The sequence below is a fragment of the Camelus bactrianus genome, chromosome 9 (genome assembly GCF_048773025.1).
Source record: "Camelus bactrianus isolate YW-2024 breed Bactrian camel chromosome 9, ASM4877302v1, whole genome shotgun sequence".
NCBI classification, from domain to species: Eukaryota; Metazoa; Chordata; class Mammalia; order Artiodactyla; family Camelidae; genus Camelus; species Camelus bactrianus.
Window position 1 is genome coordinate 9,862,322 of NC_133547.1, and position 18,307 is coordinate 9,880,628.

Consider the following 18,307-nt stretch of genomic DNA (forward strand, 5'->3'; position numbering starts at 1 on the left):
CTCCTTTTCCACTTTCGCAGGACCACCTGAAACCACGGTCCTTCGGGATAGGGGTCTACCTCGGCCGCCCGCCGACACAAGCCTGCGCCTGCGCACACGGAGCACCGCGGGTTCCCTGCAGCCGGGGCTATTCCGGATGGACTGCATTTCCCAGAAGCCACCGGACTCGCTTCAGCCTCGGTCCTGGGTCCTCTTCCGGTGGCCCAGCAGCTGTGGTCCCTACGTGGTGAGTAGATCGTATCCAAAGAAAAAAATCGGAGGAGGCTTTCATAGTCCCTGACTACAGCCGGACTGGAACCCGTGGTGAGGTGACAGGCGCTCAAGGCGAGGACTCTCCGGGCGCGGACAGGGCGTGTCGGGCCTCGAGTCGCAGGCCCGTGTCTGCTTGAGCAGCAGATTTGTGTGCCTATTGAGACTCGCGTGTGCGTGTGTGTGTGTGTGTGTGTGTAGGCGTGTCTCCATGATGATGTGTCTGTTTGTGTCAGTATTTAACTGGGTGATTGTGCTTATTTAACTGCGTGGCTTTTGGATGAGCGAGGGTTGTGTGTCCGTGTGGGTTGTCGCTGGAACTCTTGGCTCTAGGCTGTACTGAGTCCTCAGCTCTCTCCCCTCACAGCCACTTGGTGTCTGCCGCAGATCAAGGCGGTAAACCAGGTTCTGAGCTTTCGAATGTAAGAATGGAGGATCCCAGCAAGAAGACACAGACTTGATCATGAGATGAGACTTTTCTGAAGCGGGATGTAGCCGCAAGACAGGCTTCTGGGAAGACCTGATGAGGTCCCAGAAGTAGGATTCCCTCCTGGGAGGGTCCCCATTGGAAGCTCCGAGAGGCCAGCTATACGTTTCAGAACCTCAACATTTCCAGAACTCTAGCCACAGGAACCTAATGTGAATTAGACAGATTTCACCCTCGACATCAGTGACCCTGGCCTCTCTCATACTGGGAAAAGTCAATGCTGTTTCAGTCTCCTTCCTCCTCCCATCTGGTTGCGGTGGACTGGGTGAGGTGTGGTCATGGAGGGAGGGTGTTTTGTAAGTGAATGTGCTATCCAAGAACATCCTGATGTCTCATGATTGCCTTCTCTCTTCCCAGTGCTGCTTGTCTCTTACACAAAAAAGGATCCTGAGAGAGGAAAGAATTTTTTGTTACACTTCAAAAAGTTTAAGTTCAGGTGAGTTTGTGTTTCCTCATTATTCATAAAACACTTTAATTTTAAAGGCATGAGATCCTTCTTTTCCTTCTGCTGAAATGTCCTGCCTGATAGTGACATATCTGTAAATTGTAGGGCCACACAGATGAATCACCCTTGTCAGAACCCCAAACCCTTCTCACCATAATTTATTTAACCTGTGGCCTACTGTTAGCTATTATATTTCTAATTTTTAATTAAAAACAAAATTTGTCTACAACGAACATCATTATGCATAGATCTTTATGCCCTTTTATAGTCATTTCCTAAGGATAAATTTCTAGTTTGGAATTTGAGTCAAATACCACATATTTAGGCTTGTACTTGTTGGAATGCAATGACAAAAAGATATAGCTGCTATCCTTAAATGACTTGTTATCCAGTAAAGAAATGAAATCAGAATAGGAATAAGTAAGATAGAGGATGTGAAATGCCACTAGAGAAATTCAGGTGACCTGCCTTGGAGCTGATAGAAAGAGACATCACTCTCTCTATAGTAGCGCTGCCAGAATATGGTCAAACTATGAGAAATCTGTGAAGGATAATGGATTTTATACCTTAGACTTTTTATTCTAGTGACATTAAATGTGACAAGATGTCTTATCAGCTGTTTGTAGGACATTGTGGCTAGGAGGACAGGTTCAGAATCAAAATAAACCTATCAGTCAGGAACATAGAATTCCAGGAAGCAGCACTGAGACTCCTACTAATATATACAAACCATCACAGCCTCCAGTTTACACGGATGTACATTTCTGTAGGCAAACAAATTAGGGTTGGTTCAGGTCCTGGGAGCTGACAGAAATGAAGTAAAATCTTTCAGTAAAAACACAGCAACTGTTTTTAGAACAGTGTTGGTTCTCAAATGTCAGGTGCATCAGAGTCACCTGCAGGGCTTGTTCAGATACAGTTTGCTGAGCCCCAGCCTCAGAGTTTCCAACTCAGCAGGTCTGGGATGGAGCTGAGAACCGGCATTTCTGGTAAGTTCCCAGAGACAAAATTTTGAGGACCTTTGTTCTAGAGTGTACCAGGCTTAATCTTCAGGTTCAGGGATATTAAAAGGAGAGAGGGATGAGACTTTTTCTCCCACCTGTTTGGAGAAGAGGTTTCTCCTTTAGAAAATAAAAAACGTGTGTGTCTGTGTCTGTGTGTCTCTGTATGTGAATATCAAATTAAGGAACGGCTATTGTTTAAAATTTTCTGAAATATACTTTTAGGAAAAGGAAGAAAACCAGGGCTATGACACACAAATAAGAAATATTAATAAATGGGTATATGCTTTTATATACGTTTATCTGTTTATTGATGTCTGTCACTTTTCTCTCTATATTGATAAGTACATATATTTCATAATAATATTTTGTATGTGTATAATTTTGTGCATTCATAACCTGATATTTCAACAGCTTTATTGAGATGAAATTCACACACCACACCATTCACCCATTTGAAGTGCACAATTTTTGTGCATCCATCACCACAGTCAACTTTAGAACATTTTCATCACCCTAAAAGGAAACCCTAACCCATTAGCAGTCACTATATGTATCCCACAACCACTTATCTTCTTTCTGTCTCTATTAATTTTCCCCTTTTGGACATTTTGTAGAACTAGAATTACACAATCTGTGGTCTTTTGTGACTGGCTTTTTTTTTTTCAACAGTGCAATTTCAAAAAAATTTATTACTTTCTTTTCATCATCATGTACAGAGCTGTTTTTTTTTCTTTAAGCTTCTCACGCATAGGAATATTTTAAGCACAAATGGACTACTAAATGTGTGCTTTTTAAAAGATCCTAACAGAACGTAGCATAATAATAGTTGGTCTTCCAGGTTTTATTAATTTCAATTATGTATATTATACCAAATATGTGTATTACAGACCTATTTGTGCATTTTACTTCTTTAAAGAGCTGCTTCACATATAAATGTCTCTAGCTAATAGCCCAGCCCTTCAATGTATAATTTGAATAAATATATATTTTTATTGTGAATTCCTGAATGTGACTGGCTTCTTTTACTTAGCATGGTGTTTCCAATATGATTCACATCGATTCATCCATGTTGTAGTATGCTTCAGAATTTCCTTCCTTTTTAAGGCTGAATAATATTCCATTGTACAGATATACCACATTTTACTTATCCATTCATCAGCTGGTGGACGTCTGAGTTTTTTCTACTTAGCTGTGGTGAATAACGCTGCCGTGAACATTGGTGTACAAGTTTTTGTGTAGACATATATTTTTATTTTTCTTAAGTATATACTTAGGAGTGGAATTGCTGTGTCATATGGTAACTCTTTTAAGGACCTGTCAGATTCTTTTCCAAAATGTCTATACCTTTTTACATTCCTACCAGCCGTGTGTGAGGGTTCCAGTTTCTCCACATTTTCACCAGTGCCTGTTGTTATCCTAGTGAGTATGAAGTGGGTCTTGTGGTTTATGATTTGCATTTTTTCTGATGATTAGTGAGGTTGAGCACCTTTTCATGTGCTTATTGGCCATCTGTGTATCTTCTTTGGAGAAATGTCTATTCACATTTTTGTCCACTTTTTAATTGAGTTTTTTGTTTTTGTAACCTGGTTTTTTCAACTGACATGATATTTTTGAATATTTTCATTCCCTTAACAGGTTCTCAGACTTAGCATTTAATGACTGCTTAATATTTCATTACATGGATGTTCTGTTACACATTTAGCCAATCAGCTGCTGCTGAATTCAGAATGCTAAACACACCTGCTCTCCATGCTGTTCCACTTCCATACCTTGATCAACTTTACTTCTTCCAGTTTCTCAGGGCCATATGGGAACTTAGGTCCTTGTAATTTCAGGGTAGTGACATTTGGGAATGTGGCAACAGCCTCTGCTGGGTGCAGTACTGATGACCATACCCTCTCAGAACTTGTATAGGGATGCGATGCTGAAACACAGAAGCAGAGCATTTATGATCAAATCTTTATTTAAAAAATTTTTTTTAAATGAAGGTACTAGGGATTGAACCCAGGACCTCGTGCATGCTAAGCATGTGCTCTACCACTGAGCTATACCTTCTCTTCTTATTTTATGATCAAATCTTTAAATTTAAAATCTGATCTCTGGAGCTTTTTTAGTCCCTTAATGTGACCCTCTAGGGAAGCTGAAGTGTTTGAGTTTATGAGGAATCTGAGATTCAGTGATGTTCTACTCTGTGTTCCTTGAAGCATCACCACCCTGTTTCCTTGAGTGGCTTTCCTTTGGCCCTTCTTGTACTGGACTTCCCTGCCCCTTCACCACAGGACTGTATCTGAATTCGCTGACAGCCACAACAGGCCTAAGCACTGTTTCTTTTATGTGCAAGTTTTTCTGTTTCCAAGCCAGGTGTAATTCCTGAGTTGGAACAAGGGTTCCAGACCTAGTAGGTGGAGAGTGTAGTGACAAGCGGATTTGTCTGGGTGAGTCAGGGGAAACCAGTAAAGGGAGAACTACTGCATATCAAAGCTCATGACTCAAGACACAGAACCTTGATATTCCAATAGGAGACAATGAACTCAAAGACTTTAAGCCCTTGCATATATCCAAAGGAAACTCTAATTTGAAAAGGTACATGCACCCCAGTGTTCATAGCAGCACTATTTACAATCACCAAGACATGGAAGCAACCTAAATGTCCTTTGACAGATGATTGGATAAAGAAGTTGTGGTGTATATACACAATGGAATACTACTCAGCCACCAAAAATAATAAAATAATGCTATTTGCAGCAACATGGATGGACCTGGAGATTGTCGTACTAGGTGAAGTAAGTCAGACAGAGAAAGACAAATATCATATGATATCACTTATATGTGGAATCTAAAAAAAAAGGACACAAATGAACTTATTTACAGAACAGAAACAGACTTACAGGCATAGAGAACAAACTTATGATTACCAGGAGGGTACAGCAGGTGGGAAGGGATAAATTGGGAGTTCAGGACATGGAGATACCCACTACTATACATAAAATAGGTAAACAACAAAGTCTTACTGTATAGTATAGGGAACTATATTCAATACCTTGTAATAGCCTATAATGAAAAATAATATGAAAATGAATATATATACATACGTATGTATGTGTAAGTGAATCACTGTGCTGTACACCAAAAACTAACACAACACTGTAAACCAACTATACTTCAATTAAAACAAAAAAAGACTTCAAGCCCTTGGAGAAAAAAAAAGCCTTATCATAATACCTGAAATATCACCATATTCATATCTCTTTTATTTCACCCCCCAATCTCAAAAGAGAGTGATTAGCTCTATTATAATTTTTATTATAAAAGCAATCCATTCTCATACAGTAATTCAGAAAATACAGAAAAGACCAAAGTGAAGAGACAACCTCTGTAAACATTTTACTCCAAATTTTTTTAATCCATCCCCCAATGCACATGCATTTATTCACACGTGTTATTTTATTTGCCATAACAGGATAACATTAGAAATATAATATTTTTACTGATTATCATCAAATAAAGGTCTGTATCATTTTTCATTGAAATACATATAATATATATAATTTTTTAATTTAATATGTATAATAAAATACACATTTTTTTTAAGTACACGAATCTTAGCTGTGCACTTAGCTTAATCTTTACATCTGAAAACACCACTCAGATCAAGACATTGAGTGTTTCTATCCCCACTTGGAGGATTTACCTGTCCCATCCCAGTTAGAACACCCCTCGCCCACAAGAAGTAAATATTATTCTGACTTCTATCACTCATATTGAGATTTGCTGTTTCTTGAACTTCATGTGAATGGAATCTCCTGTATCTGCTGCCTTTTGTCCAAAATTGTACTTTTGAGATTTATGTATGTTGTGTTGTCAATCAGTAGGTCCCCCCGCCACCCAGGTGTTGTATAGTAGTCCACTGAATGCCTTTACCACAACTTGTTTATTCATTCTTATGATGATGAATTGTTTCCAGTATTTGCCTAATATGAATAAACCTTTTACGAAAATTCTTGTACACGTCTTTTTTGTGGACATACGGTCTTGTTTTTCCGGAGACTATACCTGGGGGTGGAAGTGGTTGGCTTAATTAACACTCCAGTGCAATGTGTGCAGGGTCTAGTTCCTTTTCAAACTGGCCAACACTTGATAGTGTCAGTCATTTTAAATTTAGCCATTCTGATGCATGTGTAACTGTATCTCATTGTGATTTTAAATTGCATTTTTCTGATAATGATGTGAGCATCTTTTCATATGATACTGCCCATTCTGACATACTCTTAAGTGTCTATTCAGATCTTTTGTCCATTTCTTTAGCCTGGCTTTTGTTCATTTTCCTATTGATTTATAGGGATTTTAGATATATTTTGAATACAAGTCCTCTATGTGTGTATATAAACCTGTGTGTGTGTGTGTGTGTGTGTGTGTGTAGAGACAGAGACAAAGGGAGTATCTTCTATTAGCCTGACGCTTCTTATTCAATTTCTTAATGATGTCCTATAATGAAGAGATGTTCTTCATTTTAACAGAGTTCATTTACCAATTTTTTTTATGGTTATTGCATTTTTGTTCTCCTTAAAACATCTTTTCCTGAGGAAGAAGGGACAGCTCTTCCTTACAGTAGATTTCCAGTTGTTGAATATAGGGGGAAAGAGGGACAAAGAAACCAGCCATTAGGCAAACACCACAGTAACAGTTGGTTCAGACCAGATCCATGGATAGATGCTGAAATTAGTGGGTGAAAGTTTGAAGTGAGAAAGGATTTGCATAGTGTCAAAGTATTTTCCACCACTCAAGATAATACCTACGGAGGGAAAGGGAGTAACTTTCTAGTGGGGAAACCCATCAGAAAGTAGTTTCACCAAGTGATCAAGGTTAACGTCATCAGTGGTAAAGCACTGACATCGTGATCGTGAGCCCTTTCATATGATGCAGTGAGAAGGACACAGAATTGTGGTGGTACTGCCGAAAATGCAGAGCCTCATTCCAATTACGAAAACACCAGACAAACCAAGTGGAGGGAACATTTGATGATATAAACGATTGGTACTCTTCCAAAGTGAAAAGGTCATGAAGATAGACGTGGTGGACAGACGTTAGGGTGACCCCATGGTTCCTGCCTGCCGGTGCCTATGCCATTGTATAATCCCCTCCTTTGGAGTGCAAGCGGGACCTGTGACTTGCTTCTAACCAATAGGAAATGGCAAAGGTGAACGGATGCCACTCCTGTGATGTGATTAGGTTAGTTTTTATGGCAAAAGTAATAGGATGTCCCTGCTGTGGTTATATTATGTCATAAAAGACTCCATCACAGCAGACTGGAGCAAGAGACTCTTCTTGTGGACTTGAACTAAGTAGCAATTTTGGAGGAGCCCATATTGCAAGAAACTGCAGGCAGCCTCTAGGACCTGAAAGTGTCCTCCAGCTGACAGCCAGCAAAAAGTTGGGGCCCTCAGTCATCCAGCCGCAAGGAAGTGAATCCTGCCACTAATCTGAATGAACTTGGAAATGGACTCTTCCCCAGCTGAGCCTCTGAATGAGAACACAGCCCAGCTGACAACTTGTTTTCAGCTTATGAGACCAGCGTGAGGAGGGCACCTAGTGAAACTGTGTCCAGACTCCGGGTCCACAGAAACTGTGAGATAATAAATGTGTGTTGTTTTAAGCTAAATTTGTGGTAATCTGTTATGGCAGCCACTGACAACTATTACCACAAGAAAGACTGTGGAGACTGGAAGGGACTAAGGAGAAATAACAGCTAAATGCAATGTGGGATCACATATAGGATCCTGGAAAGAAAAAGGACATTAATGGGGAAAACTGGTGATATCTGAATAAGATATGCCATCTGTAGTACTGTACCAATGTTAATTTCCTGGTTTTGATCATCGTCCTATGTAAGATGTTAACATCAGGTTGAGGCGCATACAGGGACTCTCTGTAATACTCTTGCAACTTTTCTCTAAGTCTAAAGTAAGTGGAAATAAAATTAAACAAAAAAAAAAAAGGAAAATTTTGCCTACCCTGAGATCATGAAGATATTTTCGTGTTTCTCCTACCAGAAACTTTATTGCTTTAGTTTTCACGTTTAGGCCTGTGATCCATCTTGAATTTATATCTGTGTATGTGGTGGGATCAGGGTCATAATCATTTTCTTCATGCAGGTAGGCAATTGTTCAGGCACCATTTTTTATTTTGAAAAGACTATCCTTTCTGCTCTAAGTTGCAGTCAGACTTTTATTGTTAAAAAATGTGACTATATGCAGGTCTCTTTCTGGACTCTATTCTGTTGGTCTGTTTATCAATCCTGTGTCAGTCCTCCTGTTTTAATTACAATAGTTTTACATTATGTCTTGATATCTGGTAATATGTACTTGACAACTTTGTTCTTCAAAATTGTCCTGACTTTTCTGGATTCTTAGAATTTCCATATAATTTTAAAATGAGTGTGTTAATGTTCTAAAAAAAAATCTGCTGACATTGTTTGGAGATGCATTGAATCAATAGATCAATTTAGAGAGAATTGATAAAAGTGATTCCTCCAATTCATGAACATGAAATGTTTCCATTTATTTAATTTTTCTTTAATTTCTTTCCTTAATGTTTGCTTTCAGTCTAAAAGTCTTGCACCTCTTTTGTTAGACTTATTCCAAAGTGTTTTACATTTTTCATGCTTTTTATAAACTGTTGGGATCTTTAAAATTTCATTTTTCAGTAGCTTTGCTTTCATACAATTGTGTTTTATACTGTGACCTTTTATTTCACAATTTTGCTAATAAATTCATGTTAATTCTAGTTGTTTGTAGAACTGAAGTATTCTATGTACAAAATGATGTTATCTGCAAATAAAGATGGATTTACTTCTTTCTTTCCAATCTTCATACCACTCATTTCACTTTTTTCTCTTACAGTATTGGATAGGTCTTCTGCACAAAGTTGAACTAGTGATAAAAGTGGACAACCTTGCCTTATTCCTGAACTCAGAAAGACAGCGGTCCATATTGTCACCTCTCAGTTTTATTCTGTAAGATCCCCTTTATCAGATTAAAGAAGTTCTCTTCTGTTCCTAGTTTGCTGAGAATTTTTATCACGAACTGATGTTCATATTATCAACTGGTTTTTCTACATCTAATGAACGGATTTTTCTCCTTTATTATTTAAAATTGGAAGGTTACATTGACTGCTTTCTGAAAATTAAGTGACTTTTGAATTTCTCGAATAAATGTCTTGGTCAGATGTATCACTGGTTTCTCCTTGCTAAGATTTTGTTTAATATGCATATACCTTTGTTCATGAGAAAGATACACCATAATTTTCCTTTCTTGTAATATCCTTGTCAAGTTTTGATGTCACAGTTATGCTGGCCTCATGATATGGTCCATTTTTTGGTTTGTCTAGAAGAGACTGAATTTGATTGGCATTTTTAATTTTTAATTAATGTTTGGAGAATTTGCAACTGAAGCCTCTGGGCCTGACATTTTGTGGGAAGGTCCTTAAAATAGATTTAACTTCTTTAAGAAATACAATAATATTCAGATTTTCTACTTCTTAGATCAGTTTCATTAAATTGTGTTTTCCAGAAATTTTAAAATTTCATCTACATTTTCAGGTTTATTGTCCTACAGTTGTTCATAAAATTCTGTTATCAATTTAATGCCTGTAATATATGTAGTGATATCTCCTTTTATATTCCTGATATTGGTGATTTTTTCTTGATCAGTACAGCTAGAGACTTATTAATTGTATCTCTTCAGTGAAATAGCTTTTGGCTTTATTGATTTTTCTCTGTTGTGTACTTGAGTTTTTATGTCATTGGTTTCTTTTAGTGTTTTACTTTCTATAATTTGCTTTTCCTTTTCTAGCTTCCAAAGGTAGATCATTGATTTTTAACTATTCTGCTATTACCAAACATACATTTATGTTTGGATGAAGGGGGTCAAAAGGCAAAAAGGAAAAAAAATAAATGGACAAACATTACAATGCTCATGCTATCTATTGGTAGAAAATAAATTATGGATTTATTTGGCACTGAAGTAATTTGACAAAGGATTTTCATAATGACTTCACTACTAATTGATTTGCTATGTCCGTATGTTTTCAGTGCACCTAGTAACTACCAATGGTGATTAAGTAATGAATGGCATTTCTACAGCATTTGTAAAAACAAAACAAAACAAAAATTTAAAAACATACATTACGATATATTTTCAACTTTGTTTTTCAACAATCTGGCCATGACGTGCCTAGGTGGGGGTTTCTTTATTTCATTTGGTTAGGTATTTTGCTGAGTTTTTTGAATTGTGTATCAGGGTATTTCATGAGATTTGGAATGTTTTGTCCATTATTTCCTCAAATAAATTTTCTGTTCTATTTTCTTTTAGGTGTCCAATTTCACATTTTGACTGTTTCATATATTTCTCTTATTGTTTGTTTGATTATTGTTAATTTGACTTTATGTTAATTAATAGAATTTTCTGCTGTTAAATCTATCCAATACATTTTTAATTTTTGATATGATGTTTTTACAACTATAAAACATTCAAGTGATTTTCCCTTTAAAGATTCTAAATCTTTATTGATATACTCCATTTGCATTCCACCTCACCTGTCTTTTCCTCTATTTTCTTTAGCATGTTAATCATAGTATCTTCAAGTCCTTGTAAACTAGCTCCACTATCTGGATCATCTCTGAGATTGTTTCTCTTGAGATTTTTCTCCCTTGAGTATCAGTAACTCTTTCTTGTTTCTTTTCATTTTTCATAAGTTTTATCATATGCTGGCATTGTGGATAATATATTATTGAGACTCTAGATTATGTTATGTTCCTTCAATAAGTCTAGATTGGGGTTTCTCAACCTTAGCACTGTTGATATTTTTGGATAGGTAATTCTTTGTGGTGGGGGGCTTTCCTGTGCATTGTAGGATGGTCAGCAGCATCCCTGATCTCTACCCATTAGAGACAGGAGCACCCCTCCACACATCTTGGCAACCAAATATGTCGCCAGACATTGTGAATGCGTTCTGGGGAGCAGAATCACTGCCTACTGAGAACCAATGATCTGCTTAAATATATTCAGTATCTACTTCATTTTCCATTATATGAACATACTTTTTTAAACACCCTTGTGTTATGGTTCCTGTACAGTAAACTACACATATTTCAGATATACAATTTGATGAATGTTGATAGATGTATACACCCATGAAACCGCCACCACAATAAAGATAGCTAACATTTCCATCACTCCCCAAGAGGTGCAATTATGAATACACTTTCAATTATTTAATTAACTGCTCATCTAAGTACCTTTAGATTTTCCTGCAGCTTTTTTTTTTTTCATTTTAGTAAGTGTCCATCACCATATTCCTTTATACATCTCTAGGCACATTTTATGGTTTACCTCCTTTGGATGGAATCTCAGAAATGGCCCTTCATTGTTAAATTCTTATGCAGAATTCTACTTACGTGTCTCAGTTGCACTAGGTTTTCACAGGTCTACAGGACAGCAATGAGGATGTGCTTCTCCCTACGACCTTACTAATATGTAGTGCGTCATCAACTTTTAAAATCTGACAGCTGAATACCTGTAAAATGATAGTATCTTTATTGCTTTAAAACATCTCTTTAGTAAATCTTTTGATAGGTGATGTCTTAAACACCTACGCTCAGGTTTCATACAATGGAACAAAGTCTGGCCATCAGGGGCAACAGTTGGGAAAAAAAGTTGGCTTTATAATTACAGAAATGTGATTCAATACAAATGAAGAAAAAAACCAAAAAAATTAAAAATTAAAAATAGAAAAAAATGTGATTAAAAACACATCACTTCTACTTGTTGTGACATGGGAAAATATCTTTACTTCTTTGAGCTTCTATTTCCTTATCTATTGAACTGATTATCAGTACATTTCAGGATTACATGTTAATGATAGATAGTTACATCTATCACACAGAAGGTTACAAAAATCTATGTGTTGCCATACAGCTTCAGTGAGCATGAATCCACTCCACCCTCGTGGGTAGTGGGTGGGTTGGGAGCAGGGGAGAGGGGTCACAGGCAATGGTTCGTATCAGCAAGCACAGTGGACCCTGATGGGGAAGTCCAGGTTGGTCAGCCCAGAGGATCATGGGAGTCAAGTTCAGGCTTCACATGGACAGGCAGTTTTATTTATAGTGGTCAAGGCTTCCAGGTTGGTCTCTGCTGTTGTCTGCCTTTTGACTGGCAGAGTCCAGGTCCACCTTGGGGCCAATAAGGTTGTTGAAGCTTGGGTTGTATGGCGCAGTCTCAACCCTGGAAGGTAGGGCTGGATTGGGATCTACTCAGTATGACCGGGCAACCCAGGCTGGGTACATTAGGCATGATCAGAATGAGAAACAGACCAGAGCTGGGTGTCTGGATCTGGCTTTGGTGCATGAGGGCCTCTGCTCTGCATCCATGCTTGTGTGGCTTGTTTCCCCAGGCATGGAAGGGGCTTGGATTTGTCTGGACTCCTTTTCATATCCCCTAAAGTGTGTTTATGTGTTTGGGAGGGCAGGGAGTGGGTGAGGATGGTGGGAAGCAGGAATAAATAAGAAAAAAGAAAGGCTCTCTTACCTTAAACAATTTTTGGAGTTCTGAGATATGTTGCGTCTCAAGGCTTCTTTTTCCTCCCTCAGCTCTGGCTTCTCTGGACTGAGTTTCTGAGGAGGACGGCAGTTCAAAAACCATGTCCCAGGTAAGTAGATGTCTCTCCTTCCTGAAATATTAGGATTTTTAATTCAGGTAATATTTTCATTCTTTATCCCCAAACCTTCCTCCTAGGAAACCTGTATCTCTGAACCTATTTCAGAGTTCCTCTCCTTAAGGAGAAGGATGGTGCCCTTCTTATTTGCCCCCTTTTTTCAAACTGATTTTTCACTTATCCATCAAATAATTTATTCATCTTCTGTGTTCAGTCTTCTCTTGAGAGCAGTATTGGAGCAGTGAAAGGTTGAAGTACCTTGAAGGAAATATTTGAGCTTCCCTTGTCAGATTTACAGTTTTGTTATATAGAAATGGTGGTCCTGTCTGACCAGAGGAGGGAGAACTTCCTCTATAATTTTCCAGGTAGATAAGGGAGAATTTGGTAATGAATGGTCTCATCTCAGCTTTGAAAATCTTTTGGGTTGGGATAGAAATGGACTTGGTGCCTGCCTAGAGGTGAGGGGAATGGTTTGGCTAAGGAGTCTCTGAGAAATGAGTAGGGTTTGGAGGTCCACTTTGTGGTGGAAGAGAAATTGCTGGTCTTGAGTGATTCAGCGTTGTTCTGAGTCATCCAACGTTAGTGTGTTCTAACTCATGAACCAGAAGTTCAGTAAAGGATTGTAGAGAGGAAGATCATCTAGAACCATGTCTGGTGGATAATACTGAACAGTGGGGAAGAGGCTAGGATTTATGCCCACCTAAATACTATTATAGTATAATACTCTCTATATTAATATTATTAATAATACCTTAGTACTTTAAGATTAAATCTGATGTCTTTAAGAGAGACTAAATGAAAATGTTAATTTGTCAGAATAAAGGAAATGCTTATGATATAATCTGACATATAATAAACTTGTGTCTTGGTAAAATTACTTAATTTTATACAACCCTATTTCTAAGAAGGAAACTTCATCAGCTTTTGGGGGATATCTGACATAAAATTAGTTGTATGTATTTTATCTTTTTAAGGCATATTTACTTAAATGTAACTGACAATAAACTGCTCATCTTTTACATGTGGAATGTGATAAGTTTTGACAGATGTATGCAACCATGAAACCATCACCACAGTTAAGATAATGAACATATCCATTGCTCCAACATTTTTCTCATTTCTCCTTTTATGTGTCCCTTCCTCCTCCTACCCTACATGCCCAGGCAACCACTGTTCTGCTTTATATCACTATAGGTTGGTTGGTTTTTCTAGAATTTTATGCAAATAGAACCATACATTATGTGCTCTTTTTTGTCTGTCTTATTTCACTTGGCATATTTAGTTTGAGATTCATGCATGTTGTGCATTCCATATTAATTGCTGACTAGTCTTCTCAGGATGTACTGCAATTTATCTGTTCTCTGTTGATGGACATTTGGGTTCTTTCTACTTTCTACAAATAAAGCTACTGTGAACCTTCATGCACAGATCTTTGCATGGACATATGCTTTCATGTCTCTTGGGTAAACACTGGAAGTAGAATAGCTGGGTCATATGGATGTTTAACCTTTTAGGAAACCAACAAACTATTCTTAAAGTGATTGTACCATTTTATATTCCCACAGCAGTGTATGAGAGTTCTATTTTTTTCACATCCTCACCAGTGCTAAAAATGGTCAGTGTTTAAACATATAGCCATTCTGATAGTTGTATAAGAGTCCTCTCTCCTGGTAGTAAGTGAGGGCAATTATAGGGTTCACTTCATTTGTTACTTGTCTCTCAGGGATCAGTTTTTCATTGCCCAATGACTTATGTCTTGAAAAACCATTGTTTCATACATTTTGTCCAGGTTTTTGGTTATTTTTTCATTTTTGGGAGGGTCAATCCAAGCCCTGTTATCTCATTTTGGCTGGGATTTTATAATTCACTTTTAGGGAAGAATCAATTCTTTTTACATATTCCTTGAAGAGAAAACATGTAAGAACTTGCATTTATTAATAGCTTGTGACTAGGGCACATAGCAGGTATGTATATAAGTATGTGCTTACATATACGATTTCATTTAATTGGGAAAGTCTGATTACTTTCTTCATTTTCATACATTTGGATATATCAGTTTTTCTATATTTTAAGAGAAAGTTTGTGTACTCTAACAGTATTCTTAAAGATCGTGTAGGCACCCTACTTCAGATATGCTAATTTATTTATTGTCATATAATCATGTCATGATCTTTAACTTAAGCCTATTGTTTTTATATATCGCTCATACTGCAATTCAGTATTCCATCTTGAAATTTTTTTTTTACTTTTACAAATAATGCATGGATTTGTCATTTCAGGTGCCACTGACATTCAGTGATGTTGCCATAGACTTCTCTCAGGAGGAGTGGGAATGCCTAAACTCAGATCAGAAGAATTTGTACAGAGATGTGATGTTGGAGAATTATACTAACTTGGTATCACTGGGTAAGGACATCTGGCTGAAATAATGTAGAATCTGTTATCTGAAATATCCACTTTCTCTACTTTATATTTTATGCTCTGTGCCAAGAAACCAGTTAAGTTTTTGCTCCATGGTCTCAAAGGACTAGTTTGAGCTTTGTTAGGTTGAAATGGGCATCTGCATTCAGCACCTAAATTTTCCCTCCTTCATTTACCTTCCTACTTCCCTCTGATCCATCCTGCAGTTGCTTCTTCTAGGCACCCTAGTTCATATTAGTGGAAATAATTTATAGAGACTGAAACCTGGCCAACAGGGGGAGCTCATTGCGATTGCCTTTTGGTGGGGATAAATTCACATTTTTCCCCTATTTCTTCTGTGGAAATCGGTTTGTTTAGATTTTTCATCTGTTCTGGAGTCTGTAGTTGTTGTTGTTTTACTTTTTATTTTGAAATTATTTTAGATTTACAGAAGAGTTACAAATGCAGTACAGAGAGTTCCAATGTACTGGTCCCTTACACAACCATGGTACATCTATAAACCTATCAAATTAATGTTTTACCATACTATTAACTACCTATTTTATTCAGGTTTCACCAGTTTTTGCATTCTTTTTTTCTATTCTAGGATCCAATCCAGGATACTATATTGTATTTAGTCAACACATGACCTTAGTCTCCTCCAATCTGTGACAGTTTCTCAGTCTTTCCTTGTATTTCATAACCTTGGTACTTTGCAAGAATACTGGTCAGATATTTTGTAATTGCCCCACATTTTGGGTTTGTTTGATGCTTTCTTATGATTAAGCTGAGATTATAGATTTGTGGGAAGAATACCAGAGAAGTACCTTTCTGATATTGGGGGTACATAGCAACATGATTTATACTGGGGTATTAGCCTTAAAAACTTGTTGAAGGTGGTTCCTGTCAGTTTTCTTCACTGTAAAGTTATTTTACCCTTTCTATATTCTTATTTGTTAGAAGCAAGTCAGTAAATTTAGCTGGTGTCAGTTTTGATGAATTATATTTTCAGAAAGAGCCATCATTTCATGTACATCTCAAATTTACTTGCATAGTTGTATGATTTTTTTCCTAAATTTTCTCTTTCTTGATTGATGACTATTTCTCTGTTGCCGTTATGTTTGGATTTTCCTCCTATAAAATCCAAACCACTAGCCTCCTTGAATAAGGCTAGTGGTTTGTATGTTAATTATACTATTTTATTTACATTTTGCTTTTCTTGTATTAACTTCCCTTTTCTGTCTTCTTTCAGTGTAATTTACCATTCTTTCTCTGTTTACTTTTCCTAATCTTTAAATGGAATGCTTAATTTATTCATTTTAATTATTTTATTTTTCAATAGACATTAGTCTTTAGTCTCTTGAGTTTGCTGCACTGTGGTTGAAATCCATAGATTCTGAAGTGTGGTGTTTTCATTATCATTGTTTTCAAGAAGTTCTGTGGTTTCAGTTTGTATTTTCTCATTGACCTAACAGCAGTTGTTGAGAGCTTTTCATTTATAAATAGAAAATGTTTTGGCTTTTTGAGATTGTTACTCATTTCTCATTGGTTCAGAGAATATTGCTTGTATTATTTTGACATTTTAAACATATCATACTTTATTCAAAGAAGAATTCCACTTGTCTTCAATTCATACTTGATCCACTAAGCACATCAGATTTCCTCAGGCTGCTCCACCATCTGGATTACCAGTCTTCAGCCTACATTCAGCATATCCCTTGTTGTAGAGTCCTAGCCACTCAAGTTTCTCCCATTCAGTTACTCTGTTTTTCCCTCAACATCCCCAAGTTCATTTGCTTAGACTTTTGTAATCAATTGATAGAATTCCTGATAAATTATTGATACACATTTCTGTAAAATTCAAAAACAATTGGCCTTGGCTATAAAGGAATAAAAGGGACAATTGGGGAAAGACCTTGGAGACAAAACATTGAGATCTGTAGGGTGGATGGATAATACTGAAAGTATCCTGATGAAGGTAGTATAACATCTGATTACTTGAAAACAAAACCAATCATGGCCATGCACAGAAGGATTAAACAACAGTGGTAAAGATGTGTATAGTTTTAAGGGGGCAGGCAGCTGGAGAACAGTCAGGTATCAACTTTTCCGTTTATGTTTTTGAGTTGGTTTGGATGTGCACTTTTCTCATCTGTAAGGTAAATGAGAGAGGAAAGCACATTTTACAATAATAAGAGGTGGGAGACTAGAGTCAAAGAAAGATAGCTGGTAACTGTTGCATAATTTTCAGAAACTAGATGTTTATTTTACTTAGCTGCCTTCTCCAGTGACCTTGATTTTCATCCTTACCTTGATTTTTCACCCATTACTTTTTTAATTCAGTATTTTATTCTACAGATAATTATTTAATACTTACCTTGTGGTAGAACTTGTTTTTCAGTGGTAGTTGAAAGGAATTTCAAGTCCATAAGTGAGTTTTAGAGTAAGAAAATAAGTAGAAAAACAAATGAGACAATAAATATGTAATAGAGAAGAGTACCATGAAGACACAGACTTAGCTGTTGGAGGTAGAATAAAGGATATGAATTTACACAGAGTTAGCAGAGCCAGCCTTTCTGAGGAAGTGGTTTCTAACTTGCAACACCTGGAGACAGTAATGGAAAGAAGCCATCTAAGAGGATTCCTGAAAGGTAGAGCATCTTGCATGAAGCCCCAGGCAGTGGGAAAGGTTGTGGTATGTTCTGGTAGCTGAAAAGATGCAGTGTTGTCGGATTTAGGGAACAAAGATGTCAGGGGCTTGAAATGAAAATTTGTAGAAATAAGATAAGAGTCTTCTTATTCATGGTTATGTGGTTGGGTTTCATTCTAAGGTGAAGACAGACCATTGAAAAAAATCACAGAGAGCCATCTGGTAGAGAATATTAGAAATGCAGACGAACAGGACCCACTCATACATTCTGATTTGCTTAGTCTCAGTGGATATCGGAAGGGTAGTATGTGTAATAAATTCCCTTGGTAATTCTGATCCACACTAAATATGAGAACTGCTGA

The 18,307-nt window shown here is 37.1% G+C and overlaps 1 protein-coding gene and 1 long non-coding RNA gene across 6 annotated transcripts in view; one reads left to right on the forward strand and one right to left on the reverse strand.

The window, feature by feature from the left end:
* Positions 1-165: 165 nt before the first annotated feature.
* Positions 166-18,307, forward strand: part of LOC105062486 (uncharacterized) — a 25,019-nt gene continuing 6,877 nt past the window's right edge. The window contains exons 1-5 of one of the 5 annotated variants that reach the window (XM_045510551.2): positions 166-226; positions 1,094-1,172; positions 9,085-9,197; positions 12,831-12,889; positions 15,175-15,301. In XM_045510551.2, coding sequence (XP_045366507.2) covers positions 12,881-12,889; positions 15,175-15,301 — 136 coding nt within the window. In that variant the 5' untranslated portion in view covers positions 166-226; positions 1,094-1,172; positions 9,085-9,197; positions 12,831-12,880. Of the gene's footprint in view, positions 304-1,093; positions 1,173-9,084; positions 9,198-12,830; positions 12,890-15,156; positions 15,302-18,307 lie in introns of those variants that run through there. The other 4 variants (XM_045510550.2, XM_045510552.2, XM_010946778.3 and 1 more) reach the window with 4 other exon arrangements.
* LOC105062487 (uncharacterized) overlaps positions 15,341-18,307 on the reverse strand; it is an 18,614-nt gene continuing 15,647 nt past the window's right edge. Inside the window, exon 3 of the long non-coding RNA XR_834696.3 lies at positions 15,341-17,447. This is a non-coding gene — a long non-coding RNA (uncharacterized LOC105062487). The remainder of the gene's footprint in view (positions 17,448-18,307) is intronic.